Source organism: Ursus arctos, unplaced genomic scaffold, assembly GCF_023065955.2.
Source record: "Ursus arctos isolate Adak ecotype North America unplaced genomic scaffold, UrsArc2.0 scaffold_16, whole genome shotgun sequence".
Taxonomy (NCBI): domain Eukaryota; kingdom Metazoa; phylum Chordata; class Mammalia; order Carnivora; family Ursidae; genus Ursus; species Ursus arctos.
The window spans coordinates 9,004,254-9,032,219 of record NW_026622830.1 but is presented as its reverse complement, the minus strand read 5'-3'; the positions used below and the strand labels follow the sequence as shown (position 1 = coordinate 9,032,219).

Sequence of the window (27,966 nt, the reverse complement as noted above, 5' to 3'; positions counted from 1 at the left end):
CCCCCAGCGCGAATCCGCCATAGAGACCGGCGAGGAGGAGGAGGAGGAGGAGGAGGAGGAGGAGGAAGAGGAGGAGGAAGAGGAGCAGGAGGAGGAGGTGGAGGAGGAGGAGGAGGAGGAGGAGGAGGAGGAGGAGGAAAAGAGGAGAAGGAAGAAGAAGAAAAAGAAGAAGAAACCACTACCTTCCCAGGATTGCCTTTTTTTTTCCTTATCTTTACGCGCGCGTGTGCGTGTGGCGCGTGTGCGCCCCTCGTCCCTTCCAACCGAACGCGGTCTTGGATGTTTAATAAAGAAATCAAGTGTCTCAACAGTCACCAAAAAAAAAAAAAAAAAAAAAAAAAAACCAAAAAACCAAAAATTTCCAAAAAGCAAAAACAAAAAGAGAGAGAGAGAGAGGAAAAAAAATCCAAAACAAACAAACAAACAAACAAGGCAGAACCAACCTCTACTTCAAACCAGCCGGCACAAGCCACCCGTGTCTGCCACCCGGAGAGGGGGGTCTCTGGCCCGTGGTGGAGGAGTTGCAGGGGGGATCGCCAGGGGGACAGAGGCCGAGTGACGCCCTAGGAGCCACCGGGCAGGAGGCGGAGGAGACCCAGAGAGGAGAGAGAGCAGCGGGCCCCCGCGCGCGGCTCGGGGCTGGGGCGCCAGAAGTAGGACTGGAGCGAAGTAGAGCGATGCCAAGGAGGAAACAGCAGGCACCCAAGCGGGCGGCAGGTAAGAGAACCGGCTCCGCTTCGGGGCTGCCCGGCGCGCCGAGCTCCTCGCCCGCCCTCCTAGCCCCCGGGTGCCCCAGGACGCCACCCCCTGAGCTGTGGGGGGAGTTCGCTCCGGGCGCCCCTCTCTGCCCCACGAATAACCCCATCCTCTCTCTCTCGCCTTCTTCCATCTCCCAAATCCTCCCCTTCTCAGGCTCCGGTTGGGTGGGGGGAAGCTATCCCACCAAGCCTTCCCTCCTTAAACTTTTTTTCCTCCACCCTCTACCCCACCCCTAACTTTCTCCCAGTCTGTTTCTTGCCTCTCGGGCCAAAGTTGGGTTGAGGATTTGGGGTGCGGGGTAGGGAGACAGTCCTTCCACCCCCGCATCCCTCCGCGTGGTCAGTGCCAGTGGCTTCTGGCCTCGAGGGACAGCGTCTCCTCTCGCTGGGGTTTGGGGCGCTGAAGTGTGAGGCATGCCCAAGCCCTGGGCTGCAGGCTGGCTTTGGGGCAAGCAATGGGAGTTTAACTTTGATCGCCAAGGTGGAAAAAACCACCCCAGGAAAGGAATGAACCTTTGACTATGCTTTCTAAATATGCTTGGGAATCTAATCAACACTTTCTCTTTAAAAAGGGGGGAAAAAGACCCAGGAGAACATTGAAACAGCTCTGGATTTTCTTTGCCCAGAGAGAGTTGCAAACTTTGTAAATTGATTTGTATGGGATCCCATCTGAATCCCTCCTCACCAGCCCCCCTCCCTCCCCCTCAAAAAGAGAGGAACAGGTTAATGGATCAGTATAATAGACCTTCTAAAGGATTTTTTTTTCTTTTGGGTTGCTTAATTGCTTTTTTAATAGTATGCTGGGGTTTTGTTTCTCGGAAGTGTAATATGAAAGTTCATTTTTCTCCTGCCAGACCCACCCACTGAAAAATCAGCTTTCCACTTGATTGCTAGTTTTGATTTGACATTTGATTGATCACCTGTCATCTTGCTGCCTTTGATCTATTCATTCTTGATATATATCAATAAATCACTCACCATGGTAACTCAGAGTGCCAGTGACGCAAGCCTTGCCCTCTAGATTCAGAGCCAGACATGCACAATTATTATCTTGTTTGGCTTTTAATGTGGGCGTTTTTATTTCTTTGTGTCCTTTAGTTGAATCGGGGCTTTAGGGAAAAGCTGAAGTTTTTTCCCCGTCTCTGTCTTTACCCTCCTGCTTCAGGCGGCATCCGTTAAGGCTGGTGCTTTGCAGACCCAACAACACATTTCCTTCTGTTGTAACATGAGCGCAACCTTAGAGAGAAGTTCAGTGGAACACTTTTGTAAACTTTGTAAAGCCACCCTTAGAACAAATCCAAAGTTAGTTACAAATCTGGGCAAAGTGGCTGTTTGTGTCTGGACACACTGGACCACCAAGCTCACCCTCCATCATGGCCCGAGTCCAGCGTGAATGGCAGTCCATGTGCTTTGAAATATCCACAATTATCTTCCCTTCAGAGCGCAGAATTGCTTCCGTAACCATGCGTAGATTGGTTCAAATTGCATGCGGAAATATCATTTATAAAGCTTTGATTCGTGAATTTTCCAACTGTTTCCCTAAGAGCAAAATAATTAAAATATTTTCAGTGCTCTGTATGTTTAGAACTTGCCTCGTCAGTGAGGTATATACTTTTTTCCACTCTGGCTACCTCTTTTGAAAACAGTTTCTCCCTCCTGCCTACATTTAACTCACTTTTTTTTTTTTTAAATACTTGGATTGTTTTGCAATCTGACAGTATTGGGGTGTGCGCTGGCCTTCTAGACCCAGGAAAAGTAAGCGTGCTCCTTCTAGTTCTGGCAACCCAAGTTTTCGTGTAGCTAGATTATTAGAGATAACGTCCTTATTGTCCCAAAAGAGAACCCTGGGCAACAGTCCAGCAAGAAGTGATCCTGCCCTGAAAATTACCCCCCGCCCCCCGCCACCGCCTTGTTGTTCCGGTAAAGGCCATCAACAACTAGGCAGTAATTTAAATTACCAGAATGACTGGACATGTCTCCTTTGGTAAGCTCATTATAAAAAGTGCATTGCTCAGAATTGCACTACTTTGATTATCATTATCCTCTGATCAATGAGGATCCAGGTGTACGTAACAGAATGCTGTATCACATTATTTAAATTAGATCCTTTTCATTAGGCTTGTATCTATTGGAACTGGTTCGTCTATTTACTGCAGTTTGTGTGTGTGTTAGAAAGTTGTGACTGCCGTTTCAGTTTTCTGGCCTATTGTATGCCTACTATCTTTATGTGTCTGTTTTCATGGCTTTATTATTTTCACTGGAAAGAGTGGAAAGCCTGGTGGAGCTGAAAGGGAATGATTCATATTGTGTACAACGAGGCCCCTCATACAGTATTTATTTGCCCACATATTAATAAATCGGACATTTTTTTCATGCAAGGTTTCTTTCCTCCAAAGTCATCGATGCTGTCCTCTGTTTTAGCCGAGGTGGTGTTTCACAAGTAAAGTTAGCCACTTTGGAATTCTTGAGCCAATTGACACGCAGGGAAAAGAACAAGGTGGGTTCTAGGATTGTGGCCATGCTAACTTTTATCACTGCCTGAAATTAAACACAATGCACAACTGTAAGTAATTACTCCCATGGACTGATGTTGAAAGCTTGATTTCTAGCTTGATTAATGAATAATGTAAGATAGAAAAAGCCTGTGAGTGAATCAGAGCTGAGACTCTTTCCCAAGAACTGTTCGAGGCAATTTGATTCCTTTGCGTTATTAGTTTTAAGTTCCATGTTTCAAGGAATCAGTTACAGAACTTTCTAATAAAGCAGGTATGCAGATAGAATGAACAAGATGATATTATAAGTGATGGGAAATTTCAGTCTTTATTTGTTATGTTCTGCCACACACACACACACACACACCCCAGTCCCCCTTTAAGGGCAGGGATGTGAGGTAGGTAGTTCTCTTTAAGGAAACAGCTAAGTCAGAACATTTCCCTCTGAAATGTCATTCTTCCTGGCTTTCTACAGCTATGCTATTCTACCATACTATTACTTCGGGCAAGAAAAAAAAGTTCAGAAAGGAGCGTATAGTACCCCAGGGGCTTGTGTATGTATGAGTGTGTGTGCTCCCTTCCTTGGATGTATATTTCACTTCCTACTAAAATGCATCCACTTTTACCTGAGAATATTGCAGAATTTTCTATCAGCATCTTTTCCCCCCTATCCATTTTAGGGCAGATAGAGAAGATGGCAGAAAGGTAAAGTAAAACAGAGCCGTGTTTTGATTTGTTTGTATTTTGCAGGATGCAGAGTAGTTAAAAATTTAAAATTGCAGACTTCCACCGCAAACCCTTCTCTTTTCTACAATCTGTCACAGCCTCTGTACACAGACATGTGTAATACCTATATTTTATTTTACCACCCTGAACTATTGTTTTTATATCATGCCAGCCGAGTATAATAGAATGCAAAATCTTTGGGGCTTGTGAATATCGAGTGTATACATAAGTTACAGGATTCTGCTCCTGCCAGCCCAAAGAGATGAAATGTTTCCTTCTTGTTGACTCTCATAAGCTATCTGATAATCCAGACCTGAGGAAAAAGTCTTGCAGGGAAGAACAGCTCCCTCAATTTATTTTGTTTATTTAATATGGAGATGAATAATGCAGAGTTTGTTTTCATGAATGTCCTTGTGTGGCAGTAAACATTAGACTATTAGCAATCATTACTTAAAAGTTGCAATTTGCACCTTAATGGCATAGTTTATTTACATGGGAAACATATTCAGCAGGGACAGTTCTGAATCCTGCAGTGGAGTAGAGTTGACCCCAGCGATCTCCTTTTCAGCCTCATGAGAGCCCTGCCCCGGTGAACCCCTGAGGTCTCAGCAATGTCTACCAGCAGGGCGGGGAGGGGGCAGGCAGCTCAGGTTGAAGTTTACCTTTAATTTACTGGCCAGCGGGATGGGATTCGAGGGAATAGGAATCGGGGTGGAGTCGGGACCCTGGCACTCTCACTTTGTTGAAACATACTTCAGAAAGACAAGTTCACATCTTGAAGATTTAAATACCGCATGCTGTAGACCCCATTCACTTACCCAGACGGTACAGTTTTAACAGATGAATGGAAAAAATAAACACACACACACACCCAGAGGGGCTCAGCAGCATGAACTGTTCTGACTCTTCTTGTTATTTAAGGCAGATCCCTGAAAAACGAAGGACAGGTCCCACGAAATTGAAATCGCATCCTGCACAGAGCGTTTTGGATGGAAATTGATTACTTACGTGGTCCCTTCCCCGCTCCCCTCCTGATTTCCTTCTCCCACCTCTCACCTCACCCTTAAAGACCCAGATTGAATGGGACATCTCAAAAGCCCATTTGTTTTAGGCATTTATTGATTTCATTTTTAATCTGCCATATCAGGACACAATACATTAGCCCTAATCAGCAGATTGCAAGTGACAGGGAGTTCTAGTGGAAAGGAGGTGAGGGAGAGGGGGCTCTGAGAAACTTCTGCATGATGAAAATCTTCTTGGGGCTTGGGGGTTGGTGGTAGGAGGCTACTTTTGAGGAGGGTAGAAACATTCCTCAGAAGTACTGTGCATTTATTTTTCTATCCCCTTGCATTGATTGTCTCCCACTCACCTCGATTCTACCGTTTGGGAAACCTTCACACCCAACAAATACCTCCTAGGCATCTTTAGCAGATCTGTCCCTGGAAGCATCTTGCCTTTTGTCACATTCTGCAACAGAGGCTTCTGCTTTCATTTCATCCCAGGTGACTTCTCACGCATTTGACGGAATTTCTCCAACTGGATAATACCTGGGTTGATCTATTTATCTTCCCAGTGGCTTGGGGATTGTACTCTCAATTGAGCAGGTTTTAAAGGGGCACTGAGCCTGGCATTATTTAAGGCCCCGTGAAACGATACACTTCTGCTCATCCCTGCAGCTCAGCTTCGGAAAATCAGGCAGGAAGGAAACCTGTTCGTGTTTGTGCTGGGTCTGTAATTAGCTGACACGAGTTAAATGACCAGAGTAGATCCCCTCCATCACTGTATGCGTACCATCAATTTTATTTAGGTACGTCATGGTCTGGGAAGACTCAGCCACTATTTCAAAGGCGTGCCTGCATTTACCCAAGTTCTCTTTAAAAAGCACAGAATTGCCTAACGAATTCTCTATTAAGACCAGGCATACACAGAGTATCATTTTCGTTTGATGCAAAGTCAGTTGGAAATACATTAACAGAGGGTGTCTTGCCTCGCTTCCCTGAAGCAGTGCTTTTTCATTACATATTTAATTACAATCAAATTGAGCGACTTTTATAAAAAAAATTACAGCGGTATTAAAAAGAAGCTTGGCACACAAATAATTTTATTGCTTTACCAGTTGAGAATGCTGTTATATTTTTATTTACTCGGGAGAAATTTATTTTCATTTTCTAATGTGACAAATACAGAATATATTTTCCTGTCATCTGTATCAGGGAGATCTCAGCCTCCTGCCTCCTTAGAGCCTGTTCACCCTGGAAGAGGTTTTTATATCCCTCTTTCAGTAATTTGTAACAATTTATATGTATTTTTTTTATCATTTGAAGTTTTATAAATTCCATTTAAAGTTAGAAATTCTCCTGTTCCTTAGGGTGACCTTTGGTGAGCAGCTCTTTGATTATAAATGAGCTTAGTCATTCGAACCACATAAGAAATAAACTCGTTGAGAGGGTTTGCTTGATCGCCTGGATATTGCAGTAAGAAAAAAAAAAAAAAAAAAAACACCACTATATATTTACCGGCCTCTATCACATAACCCGATTTTCACTGGATTTACCATCTGTTTCATTTTTTTCTGTACTATTGACCTTTTAGTCACTTGTTTTAGGAACTTGTTTTAGGTAAAAGGCTGAGGATAGCATTGAAAGGGAGTGTCTTGAGACGCTGGTCTTAAAGAAATGATAATGGAAATTAGATACTTTAGAGCCCAAATATCCACTTCGGGACTCTGTCTGCAAACTCACAGTAAAGTGTCTCTGTAAACGCATGGTTTGGCATCTAACCTGGACTCTGGTCTAGAGGGTCCACAGCAGTATGGCTGTATTCCTGCAGAGAAAGGTGCAGGAGTTAGGTCCTCTCTGAGGACATTGTCTGCACCCACAGACACACAGAAGAGCCCTCTGAGATGCAAGTGGGAATTGCTGATATATTTGTTTCCAAAGCAAACTCCGTGGGTGAAGTGATAAAATAATTGGGAGAGATTCGAAAATCATTAAAATAGTTACGAAGAATTTTCGGTTGTTGCCTCCCTGAATCTTTTGCATTTCCTCTGCAGAAAAAGATGTCCTCTGGGCATCCTCCAATAATTGGTGATGCCAAAGCAATGCCTAAAATTGTTGAAAATTTTAGAAATTAAAATGCAGGAGGCATGGCCAGATAATCCTATTATTAATATATCAGCATTATTTTGCTGAACAACAGGGAGATAAATGCAAAATGCAAAAGTTTTAGAGATCGTGAATTTAGAGAAATCACACAGAAAAAAAAATACCTGGATCATATTTGAAAGCATTTGTCTTGAATTTTTCTCTCGAAGTAAGAGTGTTCTTTCCATCTGTGTTATTTAAAACAAAAACAAAAACACAGCAGTTTCAGTATCATCCCACCTAGTACCCACCCTGAAACAGGTCTAATAAAGTTCTCTCCGGATGTACAAAGATATAGGACATTATATTATGCGTCCCTTTTGAAGAAATAGCTTTAGAACACCAAAAGTGGGCATGCAAACTCAAAGAATCTCAACAGGCTCTCTCTTATAGCTCGCTCAGGGTTCAAGATCCAAAACTTTGTCCGGCAGGGTAAGAAGAAGATAGCACTGCATTTTAACTACACATCTCCCCTTGGTGCTTGAGAGGCAGCAGAGCAGGGAAGATTTTTAAGGAGCTTTTTAGCTCTTTTGCATCCGTCTCCAAAGACTAATTTAATTGAAAAGCTGTAGTGTCCATTTATGCTAAAGGAAAAGCCTCATGTTTCCATAAAGCTGCTAGATGCTAAGGTGGGTTTAAAAAAAAAAAAAAAAGGCTTCGTTCTGCAGTTTCTGTTAGTACAAAAATTAAGATCACTGGTCTTAATTAGTCGAGTGCTTTCAGAACTGAATGAATACTCTGAAATCACCCCTGAGCTTACTTCTTAAAGCTCCATCTAAGTCATTTCTATGGAAATTACACAGTTTAGATACTAAGGTGGGCAGAACATGGTTTTTGTTTTTAATGAAAATAGTTATAAAGGGCAGAAGGAGATAAAAACAGTTGTCCGGCGGCTGTTCTGTTTGTAATGAATTTGGAAGAAACTTCCCTAACGCTTTCCTGCATCAGGAAAAATCCGTGAAATCTGGTGACGTGGACGAAAGAAAAAGGAAACAGAAGGTCAAGGTGTTCTATAGGGAGAGGGGACTTGTGCAAACCAGAGCAACGGCATATAAATATTTCTATATAAACTGCAAGGGGCTTACTTTAAATCACTTGAATTTATCAGATTCTTAGAATTTTCCAATAATTTAGAAGCCTCTCTCTCATACCCCGAGGGAGATATGAATAGCTTCTGGGCCGAGATGATGCTGTAGAGAAGAGGTTAATCTACTCTGGGCGTTCGGTACCATTTGGTACAGAAGAAATGCCAAAACGAAAAGCTATAAGCAAGTTTTATATCAGAGTTGTTCGGCTAGTTTCCTTTATTAGAAAGTTGAGTACATGGCTTTGTGCTTCTTCTTGTTTTCCCTCCAGAGATGAGGTTTGAGATTGTAGGTGGGGCCCTGGAACAGGAGGAAGTGAGTTGGGTTCTGCTTACAGTTTTGCCCACACTCGTTATGCGGCCCTGGGCAAACTCCAGAGAGAAACCTTACTTCAGGGATAAGAATATGAGCTCAGGAGTGAGAAGGACCCAAGTTCAAGTCCCTAGGTCTGCTTCTTTTCTTTGCCTTGTAGACTTGGACAAGCCGCTCAAATCTCTTGCCCCCCACCCCCACTTTCTAACCTGTAAGTTGGGGGTAGTCATAGTTCTTCTTAAGGCCCAGGTTTTTGAAAGGATGATACGAGCCTGGGGCTGAGAAAGTGCACTGAAACTCTTAGGGGTCAAAGCTGGCAGTGGTAGTGTGTCTTTACCCTGAATAGCCAGACAATGAAAAATTTATACCGGAGGGAAAAAGAGCAACCTACAGATCATCATGAGACTAGGGGATCGGGGCTTGAAAGAAATCAGACATGGGTGCATTTTGGTTTTTAAAACTGGAAATACAGTCACTGAATAGTGTTTTAGCCTCTTCTGAGGCTGACTCATACTGGGCTGGTTGCAGCCCTGCACCAGCTCAAAAAAAAGTTTCTTTCCCCAAAGATAGTAATTATAACACTAGCAGCAACAACTATAACAACAGTAATAACCATATCTGCCACTATGTGTTTATTATAGACCAGGCACTTTTCCAAGGTCTTCCTATATTCCTGTTATTTAAACAGCAATTATTTCTTGACTTCCTACTAAGTGCCAAGGTCTGTGCTAGCCACCTGCCGCCCAGGGGGAATTCATAGGAAGAATATGATTCCTGGGGATCTTACCCTCCAGGAAGGGGAAGCTAGAGAACATACAAGTAAATTAACAAAGGGAAAAAAAACGATAATTTTCATAGAGAAGAAAGCTCCTTGGTGACAGTACATTTATAAGAGCAAAAGTTGGGGAGTGGGAGTTTGGCAAGTCAGGTGTGGAAGGTCAGGGGAGACTTGTCCCAGAGGGGACATGTGAGCCAGGTTTTATCCTTACAACATTCTTATGCACTAGATGCTAGTGTAATCCCTATTTTACTGATGGGGATCTGAGAAACCTACAGAGCACCTCTTTCAAGGTCATGCAGTGGCCACGCTGGGTTTTAAACTCTCTGCTTCCAAAGCCCATACCCTTAATCTATTGTGATATTTTATCTAGAATAGCTATAGTGATTTGCCAAGGAAGGACCCAGCTCCTATTATTCTTTCCCTGCATCTGTTGTGATGTCTAAGTCTGCGGGGAGGGTATTGGGAACGCTGACAGAGAATGCTGCCTTTAGGGGCATCGCCAAATAGAATCTCGGGTCCTCTCTCGTAGATGAAGTCGGTTTTCTCTTGAGCGTCCCTTCGTGTGTATGTATGTGTGCGCACGCATTCATTCATTCAACGGACGTTGGCTGTTCACCTACTCTCTGCCAGGCATTGAGCTGGGTGCTGGGATATCACAGTAGGAAAAGTCCCTGCCCTCACACAGCTAATATTCTTGTGAGTAAGACCAGAAAGCTGATCGACAAATAAATATAAAATGCTAAATAGTTCTAATGGCATTTCATAAAAATAAATCAGGATTAATGGAGGTAAGAGGGATGGGAGGGTTGCTTTTTTATACAGCGTGGTCAGGACTGGTATTCCTCGGGTGCTAGCACTTGGTCAGACCTGAACCAAAAGTGAGGAGCTAACCGAGCACAGAGCTGGGAGAAACATTCCAAGCAGTAAGCACGTAAGGCCCGAACTGACTTGTACGTTTGAGGAATACGGGGAGCCCACTGTGGCCAGAGCAGGTGAAGATGGGAGGAGGGGCTGATAAGAAATGAGGCAGGGGAGGTAGGCAGGGGCAGATCTTGTGTGGCCTTCTCGATATGGGTCTCAGTGTGATGGGATGGAGAGTTTCCAGAAGGGAAGTGATGTGATCTGTTTGGGTTATCAATGGAACATTTCATAGGCAATATTTCAAAAGTGGTCATGGATTTGGGTCTGTTTGTCCACCTGGCCCCTCGGTGATGGTGGGTAGGATGCTCGGAATGATGGGGGTGGCTTATGGAGATAAAAACACCAGCCCGGCCGTTATGGAGGGATTGCTTGGTGCTGGGTGAACCACATGGGTGACGCTGTTGAAAAGGGAATGTTCAGAGCCAAGCCAATCTGGGCTCCAGTCGCAGTTCTTCCCTACATAACTGGCCAGTGGGGTTTTCAGGGGAGGTTCTTCACCTCCCATACCTCCATGTCCTCATCTGTCAAGTGGGCACATGATATGGCCCATGGTGGTCAGGACGAGTAGGTGATGCCATGGAGAGAAAATCCCTGGCACAATCGAGGATCTGTTTCACAAATGCATGTTTTTGTTCTCCTTCCTATTGTCATTTTATTTTCTGCAGGGATTCCAGGAAAAATCTAGGCACTTGAATTAGTCCTTGGTACCTATTTAGGCACTAAATAAATATTTCCTGATGAATGCATAAACGAGGCTGTAAATAAATGAATAAATGCTTTAATTAGCGTATTACTTTGTATACTAATTAATCACTTTGGCGTTGAAGGATCTCTTTTGCACATCTAAAATTTTTTGGCAGACCTCCGTACTGATCAGGATCCTAACTGCCCTTTGAATATTTATCCATTTAAAAAATACTAATGACAAAAAGACAGTGATTTCAGTAGTAAACTTGCATTCTGTTCATCATGACATCATCTGCCTTCACGTGAGGAGCAGTGATTTCAGCTTTTTTGCAGTAAATATTTAGGCACCTTATAGACAGCGCTTGCGATCCTATGAGTTAGTAGACTTCCTCATTAAGCTAAGACCCCCAGAGGAAGCGTCCCTGTTGTTGGTGAAGGGGCTGGGGATCCTCCTTTCTGACCCCTGAGCTTGACCTCTCCCTCCACTCTCCAGGTGCCCGTGGCCTCCAGACGCTCCCAGCCTCCCAGGGTTTGGCAAGCACCCTCCCCCACACCGCAGACCTGTGCTCATCCCCTCAGGCCCAAGGCGGCAAAGCTTAGGGGTTGTTAAGCTAATAGGAGAAGGCTACAGGCCGTTTCCTGGTAACGCCTTCTCCACTTTTTAATTGTCACCTTCAGATAAGTGTCTGGGAGAGGGGCGATGGGAGGCTGGCTGGTGCCTGTTAAGGTCTATCTCAGGACAGAGAGATTTGGGATCGCGGAGAGCATTTGGGAGTCTTTGCTGCCCGCCTTGGATTCTTTCCTTAACCAATGTCGCTGAAGGTCTGCTGTGCACCAGGGACTGTGGAGGGTGCCGGGTGCTTTGAATCAAGGTGCAAAAGGCCTGCCTTCTTGAAGCTTCCATTTCGTGTGGCAGACAGGTCACAGACAAGCAAGCAGGTGCACATGTCACATCATGCCAGCGTGTCGTCTGTGCCAGGGAGAGACTGAAAAGGAAGGCAGGGGGTAGGGCACGAGGGGAGGGTGCGCTGTCTCGGACGAGGAGGCCAGGAAGGGCCTCTCTGGAAGTGACATTGCAACTGCGATCTGAGTGAAGTGACAGGGAGAGAAGTGCACCCGTGCTCACAGGGTGGGGTGGATGGGGGGCAGGCAGCTGCAGGCATGGCTGCCAGTGTGGGCCTGGAGCCAGCAGGGGTTGGCAGGCAGCAGGGACACCACAGTGGTGGAACCTCAGGGGGGTGGGGGGAGTGGTGAGGGGTCCTGACAAGAGGACAGGCAGCTGCCAAGCCTCCAGGACCGAGGAACTAGTGAGGAACTGTGTGCTGACTTGAGAGCCCTGGAGGGCAAGGGAGCAGGGGGGACAGGATCTGACTTAGGTTTTTATAGCATCCTTCTGGGTGCCACGTGATGTATCAGGGACCAAGGCTGCTTCCAGGTCAACCACGCAGGAGGCTGCCGCACCGGTCCGGCCAAAAGCTGGTGATGACTTGGACCAGACTGATGGTGGTGGAGGTGGGAAACTCAGTCCAACGTCGGACGACAAGATTTACCGAGCATGGCAGGTGGCTGTGGCATAGATGGAGAGGTGTGTCTGAAACACCGGCTTGTGTTTATCCTCTTAATTCTAATTCTCTCATTCCTGCTTTAATTTCTCTCCTCTAGTTATACACAGGGTTCTTACTGAAAGTTGTTAGTGTATCATTCTTTGAGCCAGAGGGGAACCCAGTGAAGTGTTTGAAGGCGCATTTATTCTAGAATTGACTGTAGAGGGGAAGAGGCCACCCTTCAAAGCACGTTTCGTGGAGTCCTGGAATCGCCCTTACCTGTCTCTGCACACCCACCGGATGACACAGTGTCAGGGCAAGGCAGTGACCCTGGAGAGACGAGGGGGTCGATTTCTCTCCAGTGGGTCACTTCTCACTGTATGACCTTAGGCAATCTGACCTCCCAGACTTCCAGTTTCCTCATTAGCAAAAGAGACCTAATAGAAGGACTCATCTCATTGGGTTTTTGGAAGGATTCACTGGGATAAATCAGACGACGTGCTTCGCACAGTGCCTGGTACAAGGTGAGTGGTCAGCACATCTTAGTCATGACAGGAACAAGTTAATAAACCTCTCCATGCCTTGATTCCCGTATTGGTAGAGACTATAAAAAGTCCCTCTTGGGTTGTTGGGAGGAGCAGAGTACAAATACACACCAAACCCCAAGCACAGTGCTTCGTACACAGTAAGTGCTCAACACGTGTTAAATTTTAAAATTAGGACCATGACTCTGAGCTCATGACCGTGAAGGCATCTTATGTCTTATTTGCTTTCTGTCTACCAAGCCTGGCACATAGTTGGTGTTCAATAAATGTGATTTGATAGAATGAATGATGGTGTAGTTTTTTATTAGGAGTCAGAGTGAGGAGACCTCAGGAGACAACGGTATTTCTCTTGGAGGAAGGGCCGAGACCACTGACTCGTACCATCATCTCCTCCAGCGAACACTCCTGATGGCCGTCTCCTCTGCCCAGGCCTGTGACAGCTTTATGCGGTGTTCTAATGAGGAAAGCAAGCCCATCCCTGAATGCTTTTTAAGCCAGAGTTGCCCCGTTATGGGTTTGCCCCACCCCTGCTGTTAGAGAGTTTTAAGGAACACCGCGAAATGCACAAAGTGTAAACAATGGGGGCGCCTGGGTGGCACAGCGGTTAAGCATCTGCCTTCGGCTCAGGGCGTGATCCCAGCGTTATGGGATCGAGCCCCACATCAGGCTCCTCCGCTAGGAGCCTGCTTCTTCCTCTCCCACTCCCTCTGCTTGTGTTCCCTCTCTCGCTGGCTGTCTCTATCTCTGTCGAATAAATAAACAAAACCTTTAAAAAAAAAAGTGTAAACAATGCCCCTTTTCCAACACTGTTTCCACCCCTCTGATTTAGTGAGGAAGAAAGTCTGATTTGGTGTTAGCCTGCCTTAAACACCTGTCTCATGTTTGTTTATCAGAAAGAGTAGACGTCAAAGCTCGAGACTTTTTCAAGGAACAGTATCCAGTGAAAGAAAAAATAACCCTTGGATTTTCATTTTCTGATCATTTGTGGCAAAGGATGCTGGTTTTTCACTGATGGTGGTGACATAATTTTCATTTTAAAAGCCAATGATGTAGGTAAATAGAAGAGGGAATCGTTCTAAGGAAATATATAAAGAAAGCAATAGTTGGGGGGAGGACATTGCACAAACCGTGAGGATGGGGCAGAATGACTCACTGGGAGGACACCGTGGGCGCCCAGGACCTGGGCAGGGCAAGGGACTCATGGGCCAGCTGCGAGCAAGGGCTGCCAAGTCATACTTGGGTCAAACAAACACCCAGAAAACGGAGGCTTTCATGAAAACTTCAAAAAACTTTGAAAACCAAGAGGAACTTCCCTTCCCAGGATATCAGAGAGAAACTCTGGAGAGTCTGGCCGAGGAAATTTTGCAGACGTGGAGGGATTGGGAATGATGTTCTGGTTTGGCCTTTGGAATAGAGCAGTGGTTCTCAACCTTCAGCTGGTATCCTCATCACTTGAAGAACTTGCGAAAATGCAGCCTTGCAGATTCCCAGGCCAGTGCCTAGAAGTTCTGATTCCATAGGATGGGGTTGGGGCCTGTGAATCTGCATTCGAAGGACCCACCATGGCTTTGCATTTCAGGTTATAGAGGGAAAGCCTCAGTTCTCTACTCCTTCTTTCTTCATCTCCTCCCCCTTCCCTCTCCACTTCCTCTTCCTCCTCCTCCTCCTCCTTTTTCTTCTTCCTCTCCCCCTCCCCAATTCTGAATGCCAAAACATTTAAACATTTAAAAAGTTATTTGAGGGGATCCATAGCCACTTTGGGCTTTTAGTCAACAGAAAAAATATAAGTACTCTCTCCTTTCACTCTCCCTCTCTCATGGCAATTGCCTGTTTTTAGAAATGGTGGGGACCATTTCCCCTAATGCATTTCGACAGGGAAATGCATCCATTTATGCATTTGCTACCTCCTCATAGCACCAAACATCAGAGCCCAGAACATTCCTCAGTTAGGGAGAAAGACAAGCAACCTGGCAAATATCTCACAGAGGCTCCAGCTGCTTGGGAGCTGGCTGGCACCCTGGAGACCAGAGTCAAGAGACAAGAGAGAAACAAAAGGAATGTCCCGGAGCTCTATTTTTTTATTTTTTATTTCTTATGCTCTCCTTCAATTCTGGAAACGCTATGGGATGGGAGGGCAGAAAACCTGCCTTTACTCTTTGGCACCTCTCCCACCTTCTTGTTCTCCATTTCATATTTTCTCTTTCTTCAGTGGCTCTTTTTCCTCAAGTCCCTCTTTTTTTTTCTTTCCTGATTACTCCCATAATGAGATTTCCAAGGCCTTTCTGTCTAGCATCTGTGCTTCTGTGACTGAAGGGGATCGAACGCTGATGGCGATGATGAGGGAGATGATGCCAGTCATAATTGTCACTGTCATAATGGCTACCGTTTGTGGACCTGCTGCATGACACTAAACCCAAAAGTCGACACTTAACTAGTTAACATTCACAGAGCATTGGCTTCATACAGGTCTCTCCCCACAACATCCCGAAAGCCGGATGTGATTATTATTGGCCCATTGAAGAGATAAGGGAATTAAGTATGGGAAATGTGAGCTTGAAGATCACACAGGCTTTCAAATAAGGTATTGAAACTCGGCTCTGCCTACCAGAGCCATAGCACTCAGACACCGTGTTTTGTTGCTTCTCCTAGTATTTAATGCTTAATGGTAAGGAGTCACATAAATAAACTTCCACGGTCTAGTATAGAGACGTGAGGACTAAGGGTGCAAAGTGAAATTTAGCGTTTCCCAGGTTGAATAAGTCACTTGTAGCGCAGAAAAAAATAAAGAGGACCATCCTGCTTATCAAAATCCAAAACACCATCTTTAAAAGTTGAGCTTATGAAGATTAAAAAAAACGTATAGGATTTGTGAAACCTCTTGAGCTTTCCACAATAGCATTTTCCTAAGTCCATTTCTGTTTTATTAAACAGAAGTAGGAAAAAACACGAAAACCATGAACACAGTCCATCTGGGGTGTCTCAGTAAGTTAGCGTGCTCACCCACTACCTACGGCGTCTTTGCGGATGTGTCCCGAAGTCAGACACTGCTCTTCTGTCCCCTATAAATCTCTTGTAGGCTCCATGACTCTTCCTGGCCATCAAAAATACGGAACACATGCAATGACGCCGTCCTGTTATTTATTTTAGCAAATGAAAAGCTACCCTCACAGATTTCTTTTAGCGCTCCTCACAATATTTATGGTCAAGGTCTCTAAAGGTGTTTCTTACTTGTAAGTATTTAATTATAGGTGACATTTAAATGATTACTCTGAATAATATGAAAAAAAGATGATCGTGAAATTCAAGGAATTGTATCTCAGAGGGAAAATGTTGCTAGCAACAGAAATCCTGATAGGATCTTTCTTGGGGGAAGAAAACACTAACAGTTGTTTTTAGTTGTTGTTGATTGAAGGTTTTGTGATTTTTTTTTTTTAATTTTTGAATGTGGGTGGCATTTTGAAACAAACTTTTGTAATGATAGAGTTTGGCAAACTGCCTAGCTATCTGATTTGAGGTTATTTTATGGAGTAATGGGCTGAAATTATCATCTTATTTTATTGTCTTTAGCATAAATATTTTCTTTATTAATATTGGATGGGGCTAGTCAATCATATGGAATAGAAGAAAGAACTGTCACTAATAAGATGAACTTATTTCACTTGATCAGGAAATTTCAGATATAAAGAATTAAACTTTACAGACGAAGCTATATCGTCTTTGAACACCAATCTTAAAATCTCTGTGCCTCAGTCCTGTAAATAGGAATGAATGAGAACAATTACTTCCAAGCACCACTATGAGGATTTAGAAAGTAGATACTTATTAAGTACTTGGAACAGTGCTCCATGCATAATAAGTGTTTAGCAAATATTATTATTCTCCCCCCCTACTCTTTCCCCAGAGACAGGCACTATTCAGACTTTGGCGGGTATATCTTCCATTATTTATAATTTCACCTGCATGTATATATAGGTAGGGTCATTATCTTTCTGTATATGTTTAATATTTTTATGTAAATATTTTTACACGGTTTTGCACATTGATTTTTTAACTCTGTGTGTAGGCTCTATCCAAGTAGGTAGGTAAGCAGCTGGAGAAAAAAGAGGGAGAGCGCGATGCTAGATTAAAAAATATGTAGTGAATTCCTTTTCATATGCTTTATAATATTCCACCATAAGAATGATTACTTTTACCCATTTATAAACTCCTCTGTTAATAGACATTTAGCATATTTTTAAGTTTTCATTGTTACATACAATCCTGTACTGAATATTCTTGGGAATTTTTTTACAATTGTCACATAAATAATTTACGTCGAGAAAAGCAGTTATGAGAATTTTACTGCATTTAGCAAGAAAATCAGTTGAGAAAAGTAAACATTACGGAAGCAGCTAATATTTCTTACTTTGAAATATTCTTGGTGTCTTTACTGAAATTTACACTTCTCTTACCAAAAAAGGTAACTGGCTCATTTGCACCTAGTAGGCATTTGTGAAATGCCTGCTTGAAGTAAGCAAGCTGAATAAATAAAATATGTCAATAATCCCAATAATGAGTGAGAGTCAGCCATCTACGTGGCTTGAATCCCAAGTATGTCAGGAAAACAGTCATTAGCCGCCTTGGGGTGGAGTGGGGAGCAGAGAGAAGCAAAACGGAGAGCGTGACTAGCGTCAAAGGAATCACATTTGTCCTCAAAGTCTGTAATGGATGGAGCTTCAGAGTTGGACCACCATTGCCCTGTGGATCCTGGAGCCCGGGGAGTGTTAAACATGAAGGGGTCGGATGAGGAAAGGAAGGGCCCTTGGGTTTTGTTTAGCGGTGTTACAGGATGAACCGTAATAATAGTCCCTTCTGCAGTTTGACGTGTCAGGCAGTGAAACTGACCTTTCACGCAGTTTAGCAAACACGTATGGAGGCGCGCTGCTCGGTCCTGGGGGTAGAAATATTAATGAGATAGGACCTTGGGACGCTTTTCACAACCAACATCAGCATCATTCTTAGAGTGTGTGTACGTGTGTTGTGGATCTGTTTTACGTGGGGACGAATTGTGACTGTGTATCTTGTGTGCGTTGTGGATGGATGTTTCACATATGGCGGGATTACGTGTGTTGTGTTAGTGTGTGCGTCTGGGGGTGAGGCGAGAGTGTGGAAAGCGCTCGTTAGACATGAGTTTTGTGTTCGTGGTGCACATGGTCAGTGCATACGCGCACCCCACGTATGCGTGATTCCTACTGACGGAATCACCACCAAGCTCTTCAGGATTTTCCCCGGGGATCATGAAGCCGCATCACGGTGTATTTCCCCAGGGGTACCTCTGTGGCACTGCCCTGGGGGAGAACGAAACCGAACCATAGTTACACCTATGTTCCCTGCACGGGAAAATTAGCGCTAGATGGGAAAGGTTTCAGTAACAGACGATACGGGAAGGTAGGCTCTATGCTGTTAGTTTCCGTTTCCTCGTCTGTATTTTATCATGTCAGGGATTTATCCTTTAAATCGTGGGGACCATTTCATTTTCTGTACCTGGAACACAGTAGGTGTTCCTGTTGAATACGTGGATGAAGGAACCAATGAGTAACTGAAGAGTTATCCAAGGTTCCTGGAGCCTTTGCAATATTTAGATGCCCTGATGATTTATGCCCGCAGAGCTGAAGCTAGTAGGTTCTTAGTAAATGTTGAATGAAGAAATGAATGCACACCATGGTGCATGTGAACGTTTGCTTATCTGTGAAGCAGGCTCAAAATCATAAGAAAACAGTTCCCTGGCGGGGTTTTTATTCCTCCTCTGTCGGTCCCACAGGAGCACCTTGTCTGCTGTCCCTTTGGTTTAATTATTGTTCTTTGAGATCAGCACGACAGCCCTTCTGTTTATTGTCAAACTGCAGCCACAAATGGAGAAATAAAGAACGAGGCTGGGGTTGGGGGGTGCAGGGAGAGTCTCCAGTCCAGGTACGGGAACTTCCCCAAGGATACTGTTCTTTGAGAGAGGCAAGAGGAAGGTGGAAAAGTTGGGGGTAGGAGTTTTAAACCTTGCCAAACACATAAACCAACAACACTGCGTGGCTGCTTCCATAAATGTTTAATAAGTTTTATCATCTTGTGACGAAGGTTAAACAAATGTGAGTCCTTTGAGGAATTATTTACTGGAAGCAAAGTTATGGCATCAACATCTGTGTTTCCAATCACTTAGACGGGGAAGAGATCAAATAAATCACCAGGAAGTCCCACAAAGTAACTTCTATGCTATTATCTCTGGAGAAGAAGAATGTAAGTAACTCTTTTGGGTGCCCTCTGTTTTCGCATTTGGACTTTTCTTGAGTTGTGAGACTTCTCTTTTTTTAATTCATTTCATGATCTTCAAAGACTATGTCTTCACTCTTTTTGTAGAAAGTTACCATAAAAACATCCACAAGAGAAGTACTTAAAAATTTCTCTCAGGGAATCTGGTTATTTCAGCCAACGTTCTCATTTGGGAATGGGCTAACAGTTCCAATATATAACATCCATATAATTTAACCTCATAAATTTCTTCTTTTCACAGTGATGTAATGGGGGGACTGACCTGGAGTTTGTAAATGCTCCCTGCTCACTGCATTCCCCTGGGCAACATAACATTCTAGACAGTGTTTTATGTGCCCTGATTAAAATATAACGTATTCTTGCATTTCCTGTGGACTGACCTGTTAGTACTCTAAGCAGAGTATTTAAGGAACATGGAGATGTTTTCAACTATGTAACAATGCACGGTGTGAGGTGGTTTTGGGGTTTTTTTTGTTTTTGGTTTTTTAAACAATGATCTGATTTTCATTTTAGACCACAGTCCCCTGGGCACCAACTCCACAAGAAAAGTTTTGTGCTCTGATTTAACTTTTAAGTCTTTCCCTGCCCTCCAGTAAATGAACAGGAATACTTGTTTGTAACTCCAGTTTGAATTCTGGAACACGTACTTTGAACTGCTCTCCTGCACTAGGGAAGGACTTGGACAAGTTAGTGGCGCGTCCTCCAAGATAGAACAGTAGCAATGGAAACTTACAACATTTTTTATGAAAAGGAAAAAAATGTCTAATTGAAATAAGGGGAAGGGTTTCCTATAGTCCTTGCATCATGAAAACAGCTGTGACAAATAAACCACTCAGCAAAAACCATTTGTAGATTGAGATGTTTTAATTTTCTATGGGAGGAACAGGGAGTAAAAATAAAGGGTAGTTCTTGCTTCCAGAGGAGCAAAGGAAAATGTGTGGGGTGATGGTTTGAGCATGAAACTTTGCTGGGCAGACATGGATGCTGCTTGGAGATCTTCCAGGGCATGAACCTCATTCCAGGAATAACATGAAAGAGACATGGAAACGACATGAGGGAAGGAGGGCTGGTTGGATCACATGGATTCGTGGAAGATAAGTTCATAAAAAGAGTGTATGTATTTGAGAGTCATTCTTTTATTTTTTAAAGATTTTTATTAGAGAGAGAGAAAGAAAGAGCACACAAGTGGGGGGAAGAGGCAGAGAGAGAAGGAGAAGCAGACTCCCTGCTGAGCAAGGACCCCCAATGTGGGGCTCGATCCCAGGACCCTGAGATCATGACCTGAGCTGAAGGCAGGTGCTTAATGGACTGAGCCACCCAGGCGCCCAGAGAATCATTCTTTTATTAATTTAGGAGATACTTATTAATGTCTGTCGTTTTCCAGACCCTGCACTGTGCGCCAGGGCTACAAGCATAAAAAAGGCACAGCCCCTGTCTTCACAGGTTAGTGATAGAGTGCCTAGAACAGATCCAGGGAGTGTTAGCTGGATGGATGCATGGATGGATGGATGGATGGATGGATGGATGGATGGATGGATGGATGGATGGATGCATGGATGGTTGGATGGATGGATGGATAGATGGATGGATGGATGGATGGATGGATGGATGGATGGATGGATGGGTACGTGGATGGGTGGATGGATGGATGGATGGATGGATGGATGGATGGATGGATGGATGGAGACAATCTATGACTCACTAGGAACTCAAACTCTTTTCCATTTGTGTGTTTGCTTGTTTCTGGTTCTAATTGTTGATCGGTCAAGATGTTATCCAAGGCAGCCCCTGACACTTCCATCAGGGATAGTTTCCTGATCTCTTCCAATGAACCATTTCTGAGCCCAGGTCCCTTCTTGCCTGTATACCCTAGCCCCTACTCAGCTCTTAGGGCAATGACTTGCTCTAAAGGTTTTTGGATTTGCCCCCTGGCTGGGCACGCTGGGTCTTTTTCACTGCTCACCATAACCTTTCCTCTGTTTTATTCCCTGAAAAATGATAATCAGACTTGTTAACATTTGCCGAGTCTACTCCATGCCAAGCCCTGCCCCAGATGCTTTACATGTACTGTCATTTAGCTTTCCTCTCGACCCTGGAGGTAGACACACTGCTCACACCCCCATTTTCCAGGTATGAAAACCGAGGCACAGACCTGTTAGTAATATGCTCACATAGCAAATCTCTAGTGCAACCAGAATTTCAGCCCAGGTGTGTTGGGTTCCAGGGGCACATTTGGCGCACCTGGGCACCTCTAGAAGCTGAAATTTTGATGAATCAGGTAGCCTGTGATGTATTATACCTCATCCGCGTGATTCAGCTGAGCCGCAGCCTTGGCACCTGTAGGTACAGAGACCCAAGTGTTGGGATTGGGACAGGTCTGTCTCCAGACTCTTCCTTCCTTCTCACACACGGTGGTCACATTGGTCACCTGGCAGTGTCTGACTTAGCAGTTCTGGCAGAAGAAAGCCCTCCTTCGGAGGACCCCCAGAAAATGCCCCAGGGTTTACATTGGCCCACATGGGTTTGCGTGACCCTCCCCAAAGCAATCCCGGGCCTCTGATTGGCCTGCTTTCCTCATGTATGCATCCAGAGCTGTATGAGCCAAGAGCTAATAGCAATTTGTCAAAGCAAAATCAAGGTGATATTACCAAAATAAGGGAGACTGGATACCAGGCCAACAGAGTCGGTAGCTTTATACCATGTGCTCTCAAGGGTCACAACCAATGGCCTTGAGCTCAGACTCACTAAGATTCACATGGGCGCCTGAGTGGCACAGCGGTTAAGCGTCTGCCTTCGACTCAGGGCGTGATCCCGGCGATCTGGAATCGAGCCCCACATCGGGCTCCTCTGCTGGGAGCCTGCTTCTTTCTCTCCCACTCCCCCTGCTTGTGTTCCCTCTCTCGCTGGCTGTCTCTATCTCTGTCGAATAAATAAATAAAAATCTTAAAAAAAAAAAAAAGATTCACATGGAGGCTGTTACTTTATGTTCGACCTTAGGTAAGTTATTAACCTTCCAAGCACTAGGTTCTCAGTTTTGAAAATAATTATCCTCGTACCACTTGGGGTTACCAAGTGGGTTATATAGACGGTGTATATAGTGTGCTTAATGTAAACATGGTACATAGTAAGTGCTCAATAAATGTTAGTTAATGTGATGGTTATGGAGGTGATCGCCAACAACAGTTTGGGGACTACCAGAATATTGTTTTTGGAGACGTTTATGCTTCTGGGCACGTCATGTAATAAGCAGGCCTACATAAGACGGAAGCGGGGGTAAAAGAGGGCTCACAGAATGGCCCGCGGGATTGCAAGGACCACATTGGAAGTCTCGCTCATCGTGGCTTCTTTTTTGTTAAGGCCAAAAGTTCTCGGCAACTTCCCTTTCATTTCCTTTCAGGTTTTGATTTATTTATTAATTAGGCAAAATGGGAATTGACGAGGCTGAAATGATAAAGATGCTCATGATTTAAAAAAAAAAATGTTTTTGTATGTCAGGAATGAAGGATGTGGGGGGGTTGGACGGGAGAAAAACGACCGCGTTGAAGTCAGCCAGAGTGGTGTCACCTGCTTGTTTTGCGGGGGTAAGAAAGGTGGTAAAATATGGGCATTCAGTGGTTGAGAAAGTGAGAGTTTGTCGGCTTTCTTTTACCGTATCTGGGACTTGTTCAGAGACAAGCTGGTTGGATGGCAACTTGCTTTCTTGCGGAAAAATTGACATAGCAACACGTATTGTGCGTTCAAGGTTTAGAGAAGCCTTTTCTCCTGTAGTTTATTCTCCCGCATTGTGGTGTTTCTAGGCTGCTGACATATGCAAAGGAATCGCTGTGTTTACGTGTGAGTGCAACGCTCTACCAGCAGCATACATTTGCTCGTGGCTGAATTATACGTGTAACCGAAGCTCTGGGTCCTGGCGGCTGTTGATTTAGTCCAAGGCATATATAATGTCCTGTAGAAACCATTCCTGCTTAGTAGCCCCTCACATTCTGTGTTATACAAGCTGCTGGCAAAGGTAATTATACTTAATAGGAGCCACCTTTGATTTAAAGCTACAGAGGTGAGTAATTAAATTCAGCAGCAAGCATGGGGGGGTGGCGTGCAACCTTTGTTTGGGGACATTCATTCGGAGCAGCTGGGATTGCTTACAAGGGCAGCGTTTCTTGGGCCCGTATTTGTCACCCAGATTGTCTTACAAAGACAATCAGCAGACCTGGGAGATAGCACCGAAGCTGCTTTCCTCCTCCTGCCCTCCCGCATGGCACTTGCCTCCCCAGCTTCGTCTGCCCTCCCTGGCTCATGTGCTCGTCTCCCCGTGGGGGTTCAGCGCTGGTGGGTTCGCTGGCTTCTTACTGATCACCTCCACCGACAGGATCAGTCCTGCCTCCTGGACGCGCAATCTTGAGATATCTAATGTCGGGCAGAAGTCTGGGTCTGTCCGGACACCTGTAGCACCAAAAAATGCATCCCTCTAATGACTGACTGTGAGATGATTTAGTGTCTGCAGGATTTCATTTCAATCCTATGTGTGGTTATTATTGCATTTCAAAGATTATCTGTGTGTGTGCGTGTGTGTGTGTGTGCGTGTGTTTGTGTGTGTATGTGAGTGTATACAGATACATGTGTACATATATTTTTTATTGCAAGCCCATCTTGGTTGGAGAAAAAAAAATCCATGTGAGCTGCCATGCCCCAGAATTTCTGAATCGCAACATCCAAGCGAGGGGGTCTCTGCCGGGCAGACACAGCCTGTTCTGTGGTGAGACCACCTAGGATCGGGACCCCTTTGCCACACGGGTGTCGGCAGAGTTTCAAGGAAGGAGTACCAAGTCTGACCGAATCTTAGAGGCTTCTGAAGGATTCCCAGGCTCCAAGACAGCTGCAGGATTGTTTCCCGGAGTCCGGAGGGATATTAGGAAAATCCCCTCCCCTCACCCCACCCCTGATCTTAGGACCAAGTCATGGCCTAAAACTTTCGGCTCACAGTGTGGTCTGTGGGCCGGCGGCCTTGGCATCTCCCGGGAGCTTGTTGGAGATGTAAATTCTCGGGCCCTGCCCCAGCCCTGCTGACTCAGAATTAGTGTTTTAATAAGATGCCCAGGGGATTCGTGAGCACATAGTGATGAAGCAGAATTTGCCTAGAGCCCCCCAAATGGCTGGCTAGCTACCGCCTGCCTTTCTGGCCTGATATCCTTGTGTCCTCTCCTCCTGTGCCCTGGCTTCATCCTGTCCTCGTTGCCCCACAGCTGCTCCCTCCTCTCAGCGAGCTAACACCTCACACTGTTCAGGTCTTGGCTGGAGTATCACTTGCTCAGGGTAACTTTGACCCCTTAGATTATATCAAGGCCACCCCCCCCCATATTGGCCCGAAAAGTAGCATGTATCTCTGCTTTATTCTTTTCAGCACTGACATTCTACAATTTTTGGCTTATTTGATTTTCATCCGTCTCTCCGTGCGCCCCCCCCCCCCCCACTGCCAGCCCCCAGACAGTAAGTCCCATGAAGACCTGGCTTTAACATCCCATGTCGTGAGGCCCCGGCCCTGTATCTAGTACACGTTAGAAGCTCAAAAAGTATTTGTCCAATAAACAGATGCATGTTCTCAGGCTCTATAAAGAGGATTATGAGAGGCATGTGACTTGCTGCTCAGTGTCTCTCTTTAGGAATTGTCAGAACATTCTAGAACTGTCTTCTGTTGATTCGATTCCAGGTGATGGAGCAACAGAGCTGCTGCTTATTAAATATCATCCACATTTGAGCATTCTCCTACTTAATACAACATTTTACAAAAGTTATGAATGAATAAATGAATGAACTGTGGCTTAAAGCAATGATTTCAGATTAAACAGCAAGGAGGTGGCAGGACAAGAAAACAGACTCCACCCTTCACTCCAGCACCAAGGAGGCTGATGACATGCTCTCCCTTGGGTTGGCCATCAGCCGGGCTCACTAAGACGTGCAGAGCTCCCGGTTCTCCCTGTTAGAATAAATCTTTATTGAGCACACCACTGTGGGCAAAACACTGTTCTAGACAAGAACGACAGTGAATAAAATGTATCAGGTCCCTGCTCTCATGGGGCAGAGCCAACATACATTTAAGATGCACAGTGGTGGAAAGGTCTAAGAAGAAAAATGAAGCATGGCCAAAGGGTAGAGATGAGGAAGTCTTTCTTTGCCTCCTTCTGGATCCCCAGCAAGCAGCCCACGGTCTGGCGCATAATGGGCGCTCAATTAACATCCATTGTCAACTGACTGACAGGTGGAATTAGGAATTTCCAAAGGGGGCTGACCACAAAAAGGCAGAGAAAAATGGGCCGGTTAGGAGATTGGAATTTCTGACCCTGTTTTCTAGGTGCTACGCCACAGGTGTGTGGTTGGAATCAGCAGAATCACCTCTAGAACTTTCAAAAACAAAAAACACAAGCGCTCAGCTTATTTCTTGATTGAATTTTAGCATCACGATTTCCAGAAGCAGGACTCAGCATATGTTTTTAAAAATAACCTCACGGTTGAGTCTGATCTGCATAAAAGGTGGAGAAATAGTGCTCCAACCAATTGGAATAATAACACCATCTATCATTCGTTGAGTGCCTACTGTGTGCCAGGCAAGGTTCTCCGTGACACACACCAACCTCGCTGAGACAGAAGATGATGGTGGTGGCAAGGACAAAACCACAGATGATGTTTATTGAGGAACTGCTTCGGGCCAGGCGGTGTGCTAAGCCCTGAACATGTTTCAACTATTTTTCATTTTCACGACCGTCTTAGGAGATGGGTCCTTTATTGTCTCACTCGCTGTTATGGGAATTTCAGAGAAGTTTCAAATACATAGCAGATACGTGATTTTGAGCAGGGTTGATAAATTATGACCCATGAGCCAAATTCAGCTTACCACCTGTGTTTGTAGGATTTGTGAGTGAGGATGACTTTTACATTTTTAAATGTTTGGGTGGGGGGGATGGGAAAATTTGTTTTCTCTCGTGTTATCTAAGTACCTGCATGATATCCTTGCTTTTGTCTCTTGGCCTTCAAAGCCCAAAATATACACTCTTTGGCTCTCATTAGGCAAAGATTGCTGGCTTCTGCTCTAGAAGTTTATTTCTCAACCCGTTCTATGCACATAAGACAGTTGTGGGCAAGATAATTTCTAGTGGTAGAATCATGCCATTTTTTAATAGTTATGGTTTTAATTTTCTGTGTATTATACATGGAAAGTATAACTGGTCCATTAAAACTATGATTTCATGAGTATTATTACTAAATCCAATGTAAAGAAAAAAAATGAATCCATTTGAAATCAATTTTGAAAAAAATTAATAACACAGGTAGTATGAGATAAAACAAAAATCAAGAAGATGATTTTTAAAAAAAGAAAAAAACCACTGGCTTCAGGGCCAGGAAGTGGGGTGTTTAGGTGGAAAAGGGAAATAATGGGAATAATTGAACTTGGATAAGAAAAAACAGGAGGCCAGCAATGACTATAGCTCTTTCCATTTTTAATATTCCGTGAGTTTGAGTTTCTTAGAACCCTTGTTTTTCAGGACTTTTTGATCTCTCGAGGTCTCTTCCAGGCTCTGCTTCTGTGAAGTTTCCTTGGGAGATGCAGACACAAGCTGGGGGTTGTCCAGGTTTTGTTATAGCTTAACGCTCCGTCTTCCTGTGTCCCCCCTTCCGCTGACTTAGAAGGACAGATGTGCAAACCTCAGATGGGTTCAGAGGTCTGGTGGGGAACTCCCAGAGGCTCTCCAGTTCAGCCAGGAGTGGAAAAGGAGGGGGGAGAGCAATTTGGTAATTACTGTTGCCGTTTTGAGACACAGATAGCAGAGATTGGGGAAAGCATGATGGAAAATCCTACTAACACAACCAAGAAGGTAACAACAGGAACTCTCCGAGCCCTGGGGAGGCCAAGTCTGGGTTGATAATGACAAGGGGGTATGTGGGGGCGAGACGAGGGGAGGAGTATGCTGATTTTTTTTTAATACAGATCATTTTGTCCTTCGCAGTTAAAGCTTCAGTTCAGTAGCTTTGAGACAAACAGGAAAGTCTGTGTTATTCTTTACAGGAACACATCAAAGGTAGTTTCTGGCAACAGTCAAAATGTCTGTCAAGGGAGGAGAGGGGATTGTGAAGGTATTCATGACCTGTTTGAAGAACTGGTGTTAAAAACACATTCAAGAAGGAATAATGTTAGTGAGAAGATGAAAGGAAAGTAAGAGAGAGGGAGGCTTCTTGCTTAGTCCAGGCCTGACCGTGACTGTGTCCCACCGTGTCTGTCGTGTCCAAGAAAGGGGCAGCACAACATTACCCACATCACTTGTCGTCTTTCAGGATGACTGAACTCTACCTGCAGAAGCTTTTTTTTTTGCCCCCAACAAAATAAAGCACCAACTTCTCTTCTGTATCACGTTGAAAGAAAAGAGGCAAAAAACATGCACAACTAAAGCAGTTGTTCAAAAGCGCGTGACATTTCACGAAGGTTGAACATTACGTACATTTTCCGTATTGAGTTTCATAAACAGAGTATCATTGTTTGATGGGGCATAGCTGTGGTTTTGGAAGATGCTCGTCTCGAAGGGAGTTCCTGTGCTGCTTGGATGATATTTCACTGCTTTGATGGAGAGCAGACTAAATATCATTGTGACCCTTTATCAAGGTTTAAAGGAAATAGAAAAAGAAAA

The 27,966-nt window shown here is 44.5% G+C and overlaps 1 protein-coding gene across 2 annotated transcripts in view; it reads left to right on the top strand.

The window, feature by feature from the left end:
* Positions 1 to 621: 621 nt before the first annotated feature.
* The window catches only part of TSHZ2 (teashirt zinc finger homeobox 2), a 434,023-nt gene continuing 406,678 nt past the window's right edge, over positions 622 to 27,966 (top strand). For both annotated transcript variants that reach the window (XM_026503760.4, XM_026503758.4), the window contains exon 1: positions 622 to 717. In XM_026503760.4, the coding sequence (XP_026359545.1) occupies positions 678 to 717 (40 nt within the window). In that variant the 5' untranslated portion in view covers positions 622 to 677. The remainder of the gene's footprint in view (positions 718 to 27,966) is intronic.